The 17,256-nt window shown below is 38.9% G+C and overlaps 2 protein-coding genes across 2 annotated transcripts in view; one reads left to right on the top strand and one right to left on the bottom strand.

Annotated features, from left to right (window-relative positions):
- Window positions 1–345: 345 nt before the first annotated feature.
- Window positions 346–570, bottom strand: Smp_204950 (unnamed protein product; the record flags this gene model as incomplete). Its single annotated transcript, XM_018794887.1, has 1 exon — window positions 346–570. One exon carries the CDS (start codon window positions 568–570, stop codon window positions 346–348), a length of 225 nt encoding a protein of 74 aa, XP_018647005.1.
- Window positions 571–13,905: 13,335 nt separating this feature from the next.
- Smp_046450 (hypothetical protein) overlaps window positions 13,906–17,256 on the top strand; it is a 7,744-nt gene continuing 4,393 nt past the window's right edge. Inside the window, exon 1 of the mRNA XM_018794876.1 lies at window positions 13,906–13,980. The gene's annotated coding sequence lies outside the window, so the exon portion shown is untranslated. The remainder of the gene's footprint in view (window positions 13,981–17,256) is intronic.

Raw genomic sequence — 17,256 nt, 5'->3', positions numbered from 1 at the left:
ATTTTCATCTGGTAAGCTGTGACATGTGTCGTTTACTGCATATATGCATCATTGAATTGAAATGTCGTGTAATAATCATGTGTGAGTGGTGACATCATCGGCAATCGTATATCATCATGTCACATTACTCACCATTACTCCTTGTTATTCCTAACATTCCGTTTGTTATGGAAAATTATTCTGGTGCCCAGTTGCACAGAACTTGTACACTAAAATTATTTACGTTATGAATAGGTCATTCAGTACAACGTGCGCAATTTTACATTCCAGAAATATGATTTTGCATCATTGTTTACCTAGACTGTGAATGTTTAGAATGCCTCTCAGTATCTGTTGAAAGTCTCTTTACATGTTCGACTGTGGATACAAGTGAATACCTAATGGATATGATAATATGCCTTTCCTCATTTGATACTTGTAGTTAGTGGGGGGATTCAACATGATCAAACCGTCAGTCCCTGCGAAAGTAATGTATGTGAGTAGACCATCGACGCCCATAACATGACATACTGGATTGGTGTGAACTCGAAGTAACATAAACACAGTTCGCAGTAGAAATACCTTACCCATGTAGTATCTGCAGCATGGGACCAGCACACCAGCCACAAATACCTTAGCGCAACTAGTAACAATAGGAGAAATCTTTGGATCGGAATAATGTTCATTCCACAGTTGGGATATACAGACTCTCCCGATTCATAATGATGAGACTATGTGGCATTGATTTTCAATATACAAACAGAATAACCAGTTTTAGATGTCAATTGACTACCTTTTCACATAAAACATGTTACCAATTTGAAATATTAGTGATTCGCCCCCAGTGAACCTACCACTTGCTGAGGCTATTCTTAGAATCACTAGAAATATACTGACAGTTTGTCGTGTCCATTTCGAGGTCGTCTCAATAACTCGCTTTCACAGCAAGCGCTATCAAATTAAGTCGACATCACTGAAACTGTCAATAAACTGTTTCTTCCCTGAAATCAAGAACCATATTTAGGAAATGTACATCAATTTGTTGATTAGCAAAATCAGGTTTTCACAGGTCGATAGACTGATGCAAATGTTTATCGGCTGAGATCGCCTCATCAAACAACAATACAGAAAGAGGGAGTATGCATGTCAACAAAATTGTTACGGTTGTCGTTACATTCCTTGATTTCCACTGTTCATTTCATTTACGAATTGTCAGATTGGTCAGATGAAGAGTGATAAGTGAGTTCTGTTTCATTATATTGTAGTTAGTCTTAATAAATATCTGTGTTTGTGAACCTATTAGTAGCTTCAAGTTACGTGGACAACTGGTTGTAACTAGACAGTTCATTTAATCATGACCACCTAGCATGGTGGTCACCGTTCACAAAATGATTATAGTGAAGTAAAATACTTGTTGTAGTGCTGCTCAATTTGTGATAAGACACTATTGTTGTCAATCAATCAAATAGAGTTGACAAGTTAACGTTGAAGTAATCGTCATAACATCTCTCGACCAGAATACTCATATCCGTTGATAAACTTTACACCCTCTTTTTTGTCACGCTGTTACACATTTCATACTCGGTTATTATTACAATTCGAAAGCATATTAATATTCACATATGTGGAAATGAATGTTTACATGAAAATTATTTCGTGTCTGAAATACTGCTAAGAATGCTCAAATCTTTTATATACTTTTCTTCCAGATGACCAGTTTTCTAATCTCATCGACGGCATCACTATCATTAGATGAGTAAAGCAGTATTGTACACTGAAACATATTCATCCAATCTAGTATGTAGCAAACGTAACAGTATTCTTGAATGACATTCTGTAATTCTAACACACAATACATGGATCATTGTAATAACCTGTTGACATTTTCTTATTTACATCACGTTTGAAAAGGAAAAGATAAATATTTGTTTGCACTGAATGATGTGAATAGTTACTATGACACTACAGTGGAGGCAGATACGTATCCAAGCTGAAATTGGCTTTTAGGATGACTTCTTAGTAGAGATAATTTATTTTGAAGATATTCCACATGTAATAACCGAGTTGCGTAAGCCTGTTTACCGAAAATCGTTGAGTCGGATGTATTGAATGGTTGTTCACCTGTAGAACAAAATGAGAAGTTTTAGCCCCATCGACCAATGGTACATTATTCACTGGTCGACGAGCATGGATATCATGTATTTATTTATTTATATCATGTGTGTTTTATGTAATACTTTTAGTTAAAATTCATCAGACACTCGTTGGTGACTTTGCAAAATATGTTTGCCAAATACAGTATCTTTCTCAATTAGTGCGAAATGTTTTGTAGGTGATTGTTATCCTTCCTTTCTTGTCATTGTTTCCCCTGATTTGGACCACATTTTTCAGAGTGATGCTTGATAATTATACCTCTTCATAATTGATCGGTTGTCTGTTCGTAGTGACGAGGATCCTCTCCATCCACAGTCAAACTATCCGCTTGCTGACTTTTGAGGATGGTTTTGTATTTCATAGTCGATTCAGTGAGTTATTCTTATTGAAAGTTAGTGAATAGCTTGATTTTTCAAAATACATATGCTAGGTAGTGTTAAGCTGGTTTCCATTCTCTCTATTTATTCTATATTCATACATTACATGGTTTCTGTATTGTCTCATGCTACTTTTTTATATTCGGCATCCGAATTTCTGCACGTATGATGCAAACGTATGTTTGTTTATTGAGTAAATTTCCGATGTACTTTTTCGTCAACTAAAAAATTTACATAACTGGCTATTAGCTTCGTTTCCTTCGAAGCTTATGATAGTCGTCTCCAGAATTTTTGAATTTTTCGGATCTCTGTTCAGAAGTCAATGGTATCATTTTTGAGTCCTCTGAGTCAGTGTTTATTAGAAACTTTCCAAAAGAATAACATAGAATCAAGAAATCAATAAATAATTGATTAATAACAGCCTTACTCTAATATTGTCGATCACAGTAACTTTATTGTTTATTAAGTAAAGAGTAACTGTGCAACGCAGAGTAAGATTTTGTATTAGAGCGATTCCAATCATTAGGTAGACTTACAAGTTACGTTTACGGTCAGTCTGTACCAACACCCTGAAATCTCAATATAACTAAGTGAAAAATACTTTCGAACGTAAAGTCAAAATTTGACATGCAAACGAGACAAAATAAGATTTGTTGTGAACGATTAGCAATAGGCCTAACGGCATATTATTCTGCTGGAATGACATTGACATGGGAAAAGTTTTCCATAGTGCGTGCTTTAAAAGTTGATATTTAGGAAGTTTGTTAATGTGATGATATTTTTCTATCGTTGACTCGAAACTTCATCAGGTAAACATGGACATATGGAATTAATGAAGTTGGAAACTAACTCCATTGTGTGCCTGCTCAGTGGTAGATTGTTTGAGAGTTTACGTTCTCCTTACGATGTATGTTTTGATGGACCTTTCAGCTTTTCCGACCTTATAACAAATTATTATGCCTGACGCTATTATTTTTGGTGAAATCGTTGATGACTTAGAACAACCAAATATCAAAATTCTGGTTTAGAAAAATGCAAAGTTTTCTGCTCACGGAGTGGAATCGGGCAATTCAGTTTCAAAATATCTAATAGCTTTTAGGAAAAGGAGTTTATTTTGTGATAGTGTTGTCGAGAAGTCATCTTCCTTTATTGGAGTTTTCAGTAGCCATCAGTGGTAGGGCTTTCAAACTAATTAGGAACGAATCTAGGGAAAGTTGATGTAAACCAGTACTTTTTGGGCACAATTTATACCTTTTTAAAAGTGGTTTTTAACAATCAAGACTCTAACAGAGCATAGTTGATCGTATTCAGCAGATTTCGCTAGTTGCAAACTTTGGTGAATTTGACTGCCCGAATAGTGTAAAGGTTCTCCCATTTTACAACCAATATATTAATCCACACAAAATAAGAAAGCTTGAAGGATACAGGAGTATCATGCTTGTTGATTAACAGTATTTTCAGAGTGTGCTAGGTGTTCAAACGCAAATCAAGACACACTCACCACTTGTAGTTCTGGTTACATAAAAACCTGTTAACACATTAATATATAAAAATAAAGAGTAATGCAGATAACGCTAGACAATTAACTTATACAAAACAAATTTATCAGGTGGAAACGTACGTCTTACACATCAAAGAGGGTTCATAAAAACCGGATAGTAGAAATGTTGGATGCCAGCTAAGTGTCAAATTGTCAAGCAAACTAACTCAAGATCAAAGGTTGCAGGATTAGAGCTCCGGAAGCAATAGAGGGGGGCGGAAGATTCACAGACAAAGCTCCTGCAAATTATAAAGTACAGTGCAAAGAATAGTGATAATTCATGAAAGTCAAATAAACAAAACACAGTCAAATAAAATAAGAACAAATTTCGAGTTTAACAAAACTCAAGAACTGATATTTATCATGAACACACTACTGAAGAAATTGAAAACGTTGCGAACGCAAATGCATTCAGAGGTCAGGAACAATGGAGTGAAATACTTGTCGAGCGTGCGATAGATATCAGCTGTTCATGCAAACAGTGAAAATAATACAGCCTCTACAAGCTGACATGAGGCCATATAGTTGACGCTTAAAGGTGACTGGAATGAAAGTGTAATTCCCTAGTCAAATATGACGGTTTGAAATTATATGTGTGTTCAGAATGAGTATTCGTCTGATTGTACGTCTAATATAACTAGCTCCACTTCAACAACAGTGCAGAGCGACGACAAGGGACTAATGGATAACAAATAATTTTTAAGCTCAACCTGTAATCTAAACATATAAATCTGTTTACATTCTTCATGCAACTGGTGATCCTTACAGAAGTTAATAAGATTGATTTAGGATCGTTTTGCTTCAAAATCTATTCATGAGATTCGAATTGTGAATCATAGATTTTTAAGTTAGTGACTTACACTTATCATACTGATTGTCGAATATGAATGGCATGAGTTAGGCCTCACTCCGTATGAGTAATTATTTAACGTAACAAGTTTAATGATTGATAACTGAAGTTAAATAAGATCATGAGTATAGAGTTTTCCTACTAACAACTTAACAAAGTTACTAAAATAGTGAATGGAATGTAAAAATATTTCCCACAATTTGAACGTCATTCTGAAAATTTTAAAATGAGACACAGCATTCAGTGCAAATAGAATAAATAGTAATTTATCCGAATCGGATATTCATTGAAATGTCCATGTTCACTTACGACAGTCGAAATAAAGAAAAGGTATTCAATGTGTCATTATCATTTCGCCAGAAATGTTTACTGAATTCAAATTTAATAAGTCAATCACAGTATCTTTTGAGAAAAGTATTTAACTAGAGTTTGTTAAGCTTCAGTATTCAGCACAATCATGTTAAGATACCAAGTGGATTTGATAATCATCAGATTTAGTTTAGTACATGATAAACATTTTTGCTTGAGTACATTAAGTTCCGTTCTTACTTACTCACTCCTATTACTCCCAATGAAGCAGAGGCCGTCGATCCGCATTATCCAACCCACTTTCTCTTCTCATGTTTGTCTCCATTTCCAGACGTAATGTGTTCTCTGGTCTTTCTCTTCTCCTTTGGTCTTGAGGATTCCAAGTCAAGGGTTGCCTTGTAACACAGTTTGGTGCTTCCCTCATTGTGTGTCCTATCCACTTCCATCACTTCTTCCTGAATTCTTCCTCAACTGTAATCTGGTTTGTTCTCTCCCAGAGTAGGTTGTTGCTGATAATGTCTGGCCAACGGATCCTAAGTATTTTGCTTAGACAATTGTTAATAAACACCTGTATCTTGTGGATGATGGCTTTCGTAGTTCTCCAGGTCTCCACCCGATACAGTAGAACTGTCTTGACATTGGTATTGAATATTCTGACTTTGGTGTTGGTTGACAATTGTTTTCAGTTCCAGATGTTCCTCAATTGTAGATACGTTGCTCTTGCTTTGTCGATCCGTGTCTTCATATTTGCATCAAATCCACCTTGCTCATCAATGATGCTGCAAAGAAATGTAAAGGTTTTCACATCCTCCAAAGCTTCTCCGTCAAGTGTAATTCGATTGGTGCATGCTGTGTTGTATCGTAGAATCTTGCTTTTCCTTTTGTGTATGTTGAGACCTACTGCTGCTGAGGTTGCTGCTACACTGGTCGTCTTCTCCTGCATTTGTTGTTGCGTGTGCGACAGAAGAGCCAGATCATTTGCGAATTCTAGATCGTCCAGCTGAATACTAGCTGTCCACTGTATCCAGCGCTTCTCCCAACCAGATGTTGACGTCTTCATGATCCAAATGGTTCAAATTGTTCAAATGGTTGAGGACGGAATAGAAGAATCTTTCGCTTAACGGGCTTCCGTGTCTGGTAGCAGTGGATCACCAATACCGCCAGGCAAGAACCTAGGTATATGAACGACAATAGAGGAAAAAAAGAATTTGGTAAATCATAATAAGTTATCCTTAGTCCTTAAGAATAAGTCAAGTTTCCTCTTAAAGGACTCCTGGGAGGTCGCTTGGACTAGCTCAGTCGGCAGCGAGTTCCAGCACTTGACAACTCTAACGGAGTAGAAGTTGTGTCTGCAGTCTGTTCTGCTATATAGGGTCTCCAATTTCTGGGTGTTACCTCTTAGGTTAGTGTTATGACTAAGCTTAAAAAGATGTTTAAGGGGATGACCAGAAGTATTAAGGATACTGTAAGTCATAAGAAAGTCACCTCTAAGACGCCTGTACTCTAACGGGTAAAGGTTAAGTGATTTGAGGCGCTCTTCATAAGGTTTGAATTTGAGTCCCCGAACTGATTTCGTGGCTCGACGTTGGATACGTTCCAGAGTGTCCTTATCCTTTTGGAGGGAGGGAGAAAATACTATGTTTCCGTACTCTAAATGGGGACGAATAAAACTGTTGAAGATTATGTGAAAGGTTCTACCGTCAAACTGGCCAAAAATGCGCTTCAATGTTACCAGTGCAAGGTTTGCTTGAGAGGCGTTTTTGTCACAGTTTGCATACGATTTCAGGTCATAGGGTAACAACACTCCTAAATCTTTTTCGACTTGGGAAACTTCTAGAGGTGAGTTACCTAAGTTATAACTATAGTCTGCAACATGTCTCAGATGGACTACTTTGCACTTTGAAGTGTTGAAGGTAAGTCCGTTGTCGTCTGCCCAACTTTGAAGTCGGGTCAGATCCTCTTGAAGAACTAGTATATCATTATGATTACGTATCTCTCTCCAAAGTTTCACATCATCAGCAAAAAGCGATAAGTCAGATGAAACTTATTGAGGAAGTTCGTTAATATAAATCAAGAAGAGAAGAGGTCCTAGTATTGTGTCCTGGGGGACCCCACTAGGACATTCCATAGCCTGAGAGAGAGTGAAGTTAACCCTGACCTTAAAGTGTCGGTTTTCTAAATATGAAGAGAGCCAACCAATCGAAGGTGGTTTTATACCCAATCGTCTAAGCTTCTTGATAAGACATACGTGGTTGACCCTATCAAAAGCTTTTGAAAAGTCCAGGTGGATGACGTCAACCTTCCCCTTGCGATCAAGGATGGTTGTCCATCTATCCACCGCAGTCAGCAGGTTGGTCATACAAGAATGACCTTTTCTGAAACCATGCTGTTGAGGTGAGAAGAATTTTGAGGATGATAGGTATTCTAGTATACCGTCGTACATTAGGGATTCCATAATTTTGGAAGGTATGGAGAAAAGGGCCACTGGTTGGTAGCTTGAGGGTTCACTGCGTCGACCTCCTTTGAAAATTGGTGTGATGTGGGCCAGCTTCCGAATTTCCGGTAGTTTGCCTCTGCTTAGCGAGTGTGCAAACATCACTCTAAGTGGTGTCGCCAGGATTGAAGCTGCTTCCCTCAAAACAGCGTAATGAACCACATCCGGACCAGGAGAAGTGTCTTTTCTTAGGTGCTGCAGTTTACGGAGCACCAGGTCAGCACTCAGGTCCACTTCGGAAAGTCCTGTACAGGTACAGGTGAAGCTTTCGTCATTATAGTTGATGTGGGTCGGCTGGAATGTCTGGGAGTATTGTTCAGCCAAATGGTTGGCTGCATCACCGTCGTTATTGGTTGGGCCATTGGGACCAAGCAGTTGGGAAACTCCAGTTTTGCTTTGTCGAAGAGAAGTTAAGTAACTGAATAAGCTTTTCGGATTGGAGACGAATTTATCGATAAGCTGGGTCTGGAACTGAAGCCTGTCTTCTCTTATTGCCTTTGAACATATGTTCCTTATGCGTTTATATTGCCTGTATGCGTCGTTATTGTCAGTTCGTTTATATTCGGCCCAACAGTGCCTTTTGCGGCTTAGCAAACGACGAGTGTGGTTCTTGATGATTGGAGGTTGTTTGTAGCTTTTTGGGACCATTTTAGGAACTGAATGCTCAGTAGCACATAAGATTGTGTGCAGTAAAAAATCCCAATGAGCATCCACTTCAAGTTGAGGGTGAACATCCCAATCCATCTGTTGTAGACAGTCCTGTAAAGCTAACACGTTCAACCGTTCAAAGATCCAGCGCCTGTTGCTAGTAGGATATCTTAGCTCCGTTTTGCTGACAAAGCTGAATGATAAAACGGCGTGATCACTTTTCCCCAGGGGAGCCAGGATTGAGAGGTCGTCAATTGGGAATTCTTCATTTGTGAATACCCAGTCTAAGCGCGACGGCGTCTGACTGTTTCTCCAACGAGTTGCCGACTTCACATTTTCGAATAATCCCAGGTCACTGATGAGGTTGAAGAGCAGAGCTTCAGTAGAGCTGTCACCTCCAATGTATGTATGTTCCACGAAGTTGATTCTAAGAAGATTGAAGTCCCCTAGAATCAGAATTTGAGAGAATCCGAGGCGCGTAGAGCGAGTTAATCCTTCCTGCAGACGTTTTTCATATTCGATGTCGGCAATGGGCTTCCTGTAGATGACCCCAACTAGACACCTCGAGGTGGTAAATAATCTTACTGAGCACCATACTGACTCATCAAGATTGAGAAACTCTTGGTTGTGAAGTTGGTGAGCATCCAGGCATGACCGTATGTATAGTGCTACCCCATTCCTGTTTTTCTGTCGTTGCGAAATAAAGACATTCCAGTTATTGCTAGCTCCTGGTCCGTAAACTGAGACGTTATCCAAGTTTCGGATATTCCTATCAGATGGGCACCACTAGCGTTGCTAAGTTCACGTAGCTCATCCGTTTTGTTTGGCAAGCTCGCGGCGTTCGTGTATAGGCAGTTTATGCTTTCAATTTGGAACGCGTGAGCTTCTTCCTGTTTGTCTATATAAGCCGTGCGTGAGTGTACAGGTAGCCTACCTATACGATGTTTACCGAATTGGTTGTCCTTGTCTTTTACACGTTTGTTTTATGATCAAGACAGTCCACGAGTGGAATTGTCAGCTCCAGCTTTCGTTTGTGCTTGATCCTGCTGTCGTGGGGCCTATCCGGATGCATATGGATGCCAGTTGGCAACCGACGTCTATTGGCACGAAATGCTTCCAGAGTTGCAGCCGCCATGTGGGAGGAGGGGAAGGTTATCTTCAATAGCCGGGGCCTAGAGTCTCCGTCTCTCTTGGCTAGTCGCATTACCTGTTTGGTCAATATGTTCTTGAGTTTTAAGGAATGCTTGATGAATTTCCATTCCCGAATATCAGAGTTTGCTCGAGTTGGGTCCATATTTTCCGGCACGCCTTGCACAATGATATTTCGTCCATTGAAAAACGCCTCGCGAGATTCCTTAGGGATGTTCCGGATGAGATTTCGTTCAGAATACGGTATGTCGTGCAGTATTCTTACGTTCCCATCTGACTTCAGTAAGTGACTGGCTAGCAGGACGTCCTCTAAGTCGGAGGCATTCTTAAGTGTAACACGAAGCAGCTTCGGGTGGTTTAGGTGGTTAGAGTCCTTCCCCCGTGTGAGCCATGCGACGGTCAAAGGCTCTATTCTAGGGAGTTCAAGCCTCTTGTTTAATTCTCCCCAGAGCATCCTATCATTTTTGTCCTGCAAACTGAGAGGAAGGTCAGGGTTGTCAATAAGGTTCATGATTATGACAGAGTCGTCACGAACCGTAATTGATTTCCCACGTTTTCCAGGGCATCTAGGTTTGGTATCTTGTTGTTTGGATGTCGAGGCGCGTTTTCGATTCCTGGGCTCACTGATGACCGGGCGGACAGTCTTGGGGGTAGACTGTGCGGCCAAAGCATCAATTGATTTCCGCACGGTACTTGGGATGTTCAGTTTCGGCGGGGACGCTTGGGCCTTTTTAATCCTGTTAACGTGAGTCCAACCACCTACAGGATTTTTGGGAACCACTGTCTCATTCAAGGACTCCTCCCTGGGGGACACAAGTTTACTGAGGGAGTCGATGACAGTCGATGTTAATATGGTGCTGAGTTTCGGCACATCATCACTCGTGCTGTTAACAGCACCGTCGACAACCGACTTATCAATATCCTTTTTCTTGTTTGCCCTATGCGTTCCAGTTTTGTTACCCGTCATGATACTATCATTTACCAAATTCTTAGACAACTTATCTCTCAGACCTGTCAGTAAAGTAATGATGGTACCCAACATAACTACGGTATCAGTGTTGCAGGCAACACATACCGACCTACGATCAGACTTGCTGAGTCTGCTATAGGCTGCTGCTGTTACTTCTGTTCGTGCTTCGTGGAACCAACCTTTGCAGTTGTCACATTGCATGCCAGATGTAACAGCGAAACGGCAACCAGGTCTCTTGCATGAATTTTTCATGGCTAGTGATTTAGACTGTCTTAAAAATACAAGCAGTAAATTTAGGACCGTTAAAAAAAACACACAGTTAACAAAAACTGGCAAAAATGTATAAAAACAGTTAACGATAAGCTAAAGCTAGTCTTAACGAGAAAACTATAAAAAACCGATAGTGAGCTGAGGCAAAACCACAGTTAACTATTAAGTTGAGTGAAACACAAAAAAAGAAGTAATCTACCGAACGTATAGCTCAGAATAGATTCTTTAGATTGGAAATGGTACTTTTGTTGCGTAAGAACACAGTAAAAGTTTGAGAAATGTAAATCACGTTAGGACTAAACTTTCCGTTGCTGTTGCCAAATCATCTGGCGTTTGGGTCACTGAATTTCAAACAGATCATCGGTGCCTGTTAAAGTCAAGGACAACAAACACTCATCAATAATCCCACTCCATGGACTGGCACATGCGGTGGTGGTCTTATTATCTTCTCTGTACTCATTCTTACTAATACATTCCCGTAATAATGACCTTTGTGTTATGCAGTCTTCAAAGCGGCAATAGTACCTTTATATGATGAAGAAGTAAACCACGTTAGGTACTGACTGCCAAGTGTGACTTCGAAGTTGGCTATTGGTCACACTATTCCCGTCTATCTAGAGTAGACCCCAAATCATTTGACAGAGATAATCTAAGTTGGTGATCTACAACTGACATGCATATTCAGTGATTTTTTGTAACGAAATAATTTGTACTTGATGATTTTGGTTTTTCTCATGTGTATGTTGAGGACTACTGACGCAGTGTCTGCCGCTACACTGGTTGTCTTCAACTGCATATACCATTTGTATGCCATAGGAATGCTAGGTCATCCGTGAAGTCCATACAGTCCAGTTGCATCCTAACTGTCCGTTGTATTCAGGGCTTCCACTGAGATGTGGATTAAACAAATAAACGAATTAAACTGACACGAGCATAGGTAGTACTGTTTAAAATCGTGGAATATAAGAAAAAATATATTTATTGCTATCGTTTGTACAAAAAGTACCTTCTTTCCATAAAAAGTGTACACCTTGTTCCTGTAGATTTAAAGTCACCAGTATTTTCAATGGTTTTTTGTAAAGACATAACAAGGATCACAGTTTTTTCTCATTTGTGACACTTCATATATAATTTCATCTAAATTCAAAATACTTTGTTTTTCTGTATCAATGGTAAGAGACGGACATAATCGTTTGATAATACTGGTCACACACACTGCCGCTATTATTAAGAATGGTGTCTATCTCCGTCGTCTTCTGTTTTACCTTACTGACCACGGCCTGTATTTGAAGATTATAGTAGTGTTAAAACATCCCTTTGGGCCGTTCAACATAACGCTGGAGTAGTCCCGGATTACTATCAAATAATACTGCTAGATATACCTCTTACCACATCGGTGGTGCCTCCACTGGCAGAGGAACCTCCTTCAATCAAGTGAATTCATTTGTGGTTGTTATCTCAGAAACAGCTTAAAAGTAACGTTCATTTCATAACAATAGCTGTCATGTTGTTATCCAATATACCATTTTGTTATGTATTATTGTTGCCGTTTTGCTTTACTCATAAACAGACTTTGGTTTGTAGTGTTAATTCCTTTTGGTATATCGTTAGTAACTATGTGTATGGTTATGTTCTGAGTAAGCTGAAGTCGTCATATCTCATCAAACCAATAGGAAAGAACCTACCAACCTTAATACAGAAAAACGAGTAGTATCAGTGATAGCAAAAAGGATTGAAGCACGGAGAATCTAATTAATGTTATAAATAGTGTCAAGCATCTTTGAAAACAAGCTGTCTGCCCCTACCAACGCGACTGGGATCAAGGTTCGGTGGTTTTACAAACTGAATATGTGTTTTAGTTTGAGCGTGCATAAGTTTAATTCGAGACCCTGTGCTCTATGCAAAGATAAGGGGTAGGTCACAAACGTAGTAACCTACCATATGACGTTTATATTTGTTTTAAGAGGTCCTGTGCTGATTGGTTGCATCTGTTTTTACGTTTATGCTAACGTCAACTCTCAGCACTGAAGAATTCGCTACTTGGACGTTTGAATGACTAATGACGGCTTCGTTCCAGTTTATAAGTGATAGATGGCCGGGTGGTCTGTTTTTAGAATGCTGGTTTCGATTGCTTCAATCTCCACCGAATAGACTAATGCCGTGCTCCAATCACGCGTTGATTCAGCGAGTTTTGTTCGCTGATGATTTGTTGGGAGAGTCCATGTCAGTATAAAAATAATTTGTTCCGGGCGTGTGAACCAATTTAGTTTCCTCATAGATTGTTTGTTTTGAAAGACAAGAATAATGAGGCCACATCAGATGCGAATTTACTATTAACCAGTTTGAAGTCGTTAATCAATCTGTACCTTGGTGACCAATATGCATCATTAGGCACTTATCGGCGTGTCGAGTTGTCAACATATGATGGGATTATGAATCACTGCAAACTAAGTGAAGAATTCGCATTAAACGCCTTAAAAGAGGACAAGGGATTTTTTTAGCGAAATATTCATCAGAAGGTTTGGGTGGAGGTGGCTTCTGTTTTTACAGACTCATTCAGAAAATCACTCGGGAGCAGTTTAAGCTTTTATGGACAAAACAAAAGTAAAACCAATCACAACATTAGGTTAACTCAGTGGTTCAATCATGCTCTCACAATCAGTATGAATTTCAAGCTGGACACAAATGAAAATCCAAAAACCTATAATCCTACCAGGGGAAGATTAGATAACAATTTGTCGCCGAAAACAAATCGTTTCACTAATGATCTTCAAATACCGTCCGATTCACTGTCGACACTCAGGATAATACTAACATTATAAAGTATGCGTTGGTTGTTCGCTATTACTTTGGCTCTATTTTTAAGTTTCTTTCTTAATTTATTGCATATAGTTTTCCCCAAATGGCAACTGTTACTTGTTCCAACACCAGTGGTATATGTAGTGATCTTAATGAAATGAATGGTGACCCACACAGAATTTGGCTAGGGTGTCTCCCAAAAACGTATTACGGAATTTTCGGTTTTGCAGCTAGCTAAACAATTCGGAGAGTTATCCGATTTCCATTCCTCCTGTGCATAAGACTGGCGATATGCAAGGATCTACAGTTGGGCTATTGCTTTCTGACATACAGGTCCAGTGGATGATGCTAAGAAAGCTTGGAAAGTGTAAGTTTGTTTCATTTCACTTAGGTTGGTCGCATCTAGTGCTATTTACCTTATAATAAGTTTATATCTGGTGAAATAAAGTTGCTTGTCTAAACCTTGTTTCATCTACTTTGTCTCTATAACTGTTAGTTCTTTGGCTATTTGAGTCGTTCACGGTTATATAGGTGTGGATACCCTCTATCTTCCTACATACCGTGGATATCATCAAGGCCTGTTGATATGTTTGTGACTAAATTTGTAAACCCGTACTAGTTCCATGTTTTGTTTTTGGCTTTTCTGACTCAGGTAATCTAAAATTGTTCTCAAAACCTAATAAATAAAATCGTTAACACGTTTTAGCAATGTATGTTTGTGGTTGACTAGTGATCTGTGTTCTTTCGCATAGTATCGCTCTTTTGAACCCAAAAGATACCAATGTTGATCAGAAGCTTGGATAGTTCCACTCAAAGAACGTACTAAAATGCATTAAATATAGAATTTAGGTTGTGGTGAAATTTTACAATAATTTATTAACGGAAATATTGTAGTGACCCTTATACGCTTTATTTGTGAACTGGGTCGAATTCACTGTCGCATCGGGATTATGCGAACTATTTCGTGACTTTTCTGACCTTCACATAACGTACTCTTGCTGAATGTATTGTACTGTAGCGTCTAGCACTATATCGTAACCACATGAGTGTTATTCTAGCTCACGGACAGACCCATTTGCTTATTCTTTCTGAGTCATATTTTGGCCTTGTCATCTATTCGCTTAGTAACCCTGAATGTTTTTAGATGACCGTATGTTTTAGTTTCCTACTCTATTCATCACATGTCGTAAGCTTCCTCGTGTATGGCTACAAATATTGAGTCACACTGACACACTTGCCTTCTCTGACGTGCTTCTCCGCCGAGCTTTACTGACTGTCTGTCTGGATCAACAGATGCATGAAAAATGTTTATCCATGATTCATCATTGTGTTCGAATTATTTTCCGTTATTCTCTGACACGAATTTAGTCGGTAATTATAAACGAGGGTTGGCTGCATGTATTTTCGGTTACCATACGACCAAACCGGAATCACGTCAACGGGTCACAAACCTATGTGCCCATATATATATATATATATGATTGTTTGCATGTTATCTTTATTCTATTTCATTATTGACTGTAAACTTAGTCGATCAATAATAATAATATTGATATTTAGGAACATTGAGCACAATTGAGCACAAGTCATCTTAAAATGTTTAGGTTCAGTAGAGTGTAAATGGTGATTGCGAACACAGTCCCTTAAGTTACGTTTGTAACATTACTTGCACACGCCAGTTGCTCGTTGTGAAACAGAGGCCGCCGACCAAGAATCTTCAACTAACTGTGTCCTGGGTTCTTTCTAGTTGTTCCCAAATAAGATTTATTCGTTTGACATCCGCCTCAAATTGCCGTCCCAATATGTTCTTTTGCCTTTAGTATTTCAAGTTGATGTTAACCATGGAATGCATCCTAATGATTTCCATAAGGTGCGACTTATTCACCTCCAGTGTCCTTTCCAAGTTTCCTCTTCGTTTAGACGCTGGTTTGTTGTTTCCCGGAGTAGGTTATTACTAATGGTGTTTGACAGTGTATCTGGAGTATCTTGCATTCAGCTGTTTATAAATACATGTGCCTCTTTGATGATGATTGTAGTGGTTGTCCAAGTTTCTCCTCCGTATAATGAAGTTGTTTTAATGTTTACACAAAATATCCTGACTTTAATGTTGTGTGACAGTTGTTTCGAGTCCCATATATTCAATTGTAAAGATCCTGTCCTTGCTCTGCCAATCTGTAGCTTCACATCTTGTTGTAGATGCTAGATCTCCAGAAATCATTTGGTAAATGTCTTATTTTTGTAATTTCATTTTGAAATTTGAAGTTTTCGTGCAGGAACCGTCTCACTCGAGAGGACCCTAGATGTCATTGGTTTGTTGTCCTTTTTAATATGTTATTTTGTGACGTTTTTCAAGGACATCTCAATGCTGTATATATACACTTTAGTTATGTTTGTGGTTGTTGTTCGTGCTTGTGGGTGCTTGTGGAATACACTTTCACTCTTCTGTACCCGGACTTCTCTTTCTAGTTGGTAGGACTTGAACGCATCGGAATAGTTAGCTTATTTATTCATTGTGTCACTGAGTCTTCGTTCCGTTCTCAGATTCAGTGAACTCGTGATCTCTTCAAACATAGCAAATCTGGCGACGAGGCTGGCGGGAACATGGATCCTTCAAAGGTGGAAGTATTACTTGAGCAGCAGCTGAAACTTATCTAGATGTTAGCAGATACGAAAATTACACCTACCACACAACCGAGCACTTCTAATTCTTCTACTGCACCGTCTTTTGATGTCATAAGTATTGGGGAGATCCAGAGGAACCTCCTTCAATCAAGTGAATTCATTTGTGGTTGTTATCTCAGAAACAGCTTAAAAGTAACGTTCATTTCATATATTAATAGCTGTCATCGTTTGCAATGGAGAAGGTGCATCCACTCTTTGTATTCTACCAAATTCTAATCTTCTGAATTCTTCATATCCGTATCCTTTTTCTCTTTCCTAATTTATTTCACCGTATTATACTCCTTATCTTTCACATAATACTTATACTCTTACTACTTCTACCACTATGGGATTTGAATCGACAACTTCATCTCTGTGCTAAGGTGGTATGGCAACTCGAACTGATGTACGTACGTACGAAGTTCTACGATGTAACTGACTGACTGGCGACGAGGCTGGCGGAAACATGGATCCTTCAGAGGTGGAAGTATTACTTGAGCGGCAGCTGAAACTTATCTAGATGTTAGCAGATACGAAAATTACACCTACCACACAACCGAGCACTTCTAGTTCTTCTACTGCACCGTCTTTTGATGTCATAAGTATTGGGGAGATCCAGAAAACTCCTAGAGAAAAAGTCAAACAAGGTTGTGAAATAAATAAATTGAAATCAGCTGGCGTTATATAACATACCCCAGTGGCTCTTAAAATGAGAATGTAAAAAAATTGCTAGTTCGATACAGGAGCATTTAATTTACTATGGACACATCGCTCCAAAGGATTCTTCTTTTAAAGTAATCTACAGAGTCAAAGGAACCGGGTCGAAGGGAGGTCTGAACTTTGCGTGCAGAAATGATTTGTCCAACTTCTCACCCTTCATTGGCCATAATAATGTATATGTTTCTGGTTGTTGTTTTTTTCTCTGCACTTTTATTTGATTATCATCGATTTCTTTTAAAAATTATCGTTTTGCATCTTTAACTCTAATAAGTTATTATTTTTACATGGAAAATGTATGTCTACAGAAGGCTAGGAAAGATTGCATTATAAATTGAT

The sequence above is a fragment of the Schistosoma mansoni genome (assembly GCF_000237925.1).
Source record: "Schistosoma mansoni, WGS project CABG00000000 data, supercontig 0182, strain Puerto Rico, whole genome shotgun sequence".
NCBI classification, from domain to species: domain Eukaryota; kingdom Metazoa; phylum Platyhelminthes; class Trematoda; order Strigeidida; family Schistosomatidae; genus Schistosoma; species Schistosoma mansoni.
This window is presented reverse-complemented; position numbering and strand designations above follow the sequence as displayed.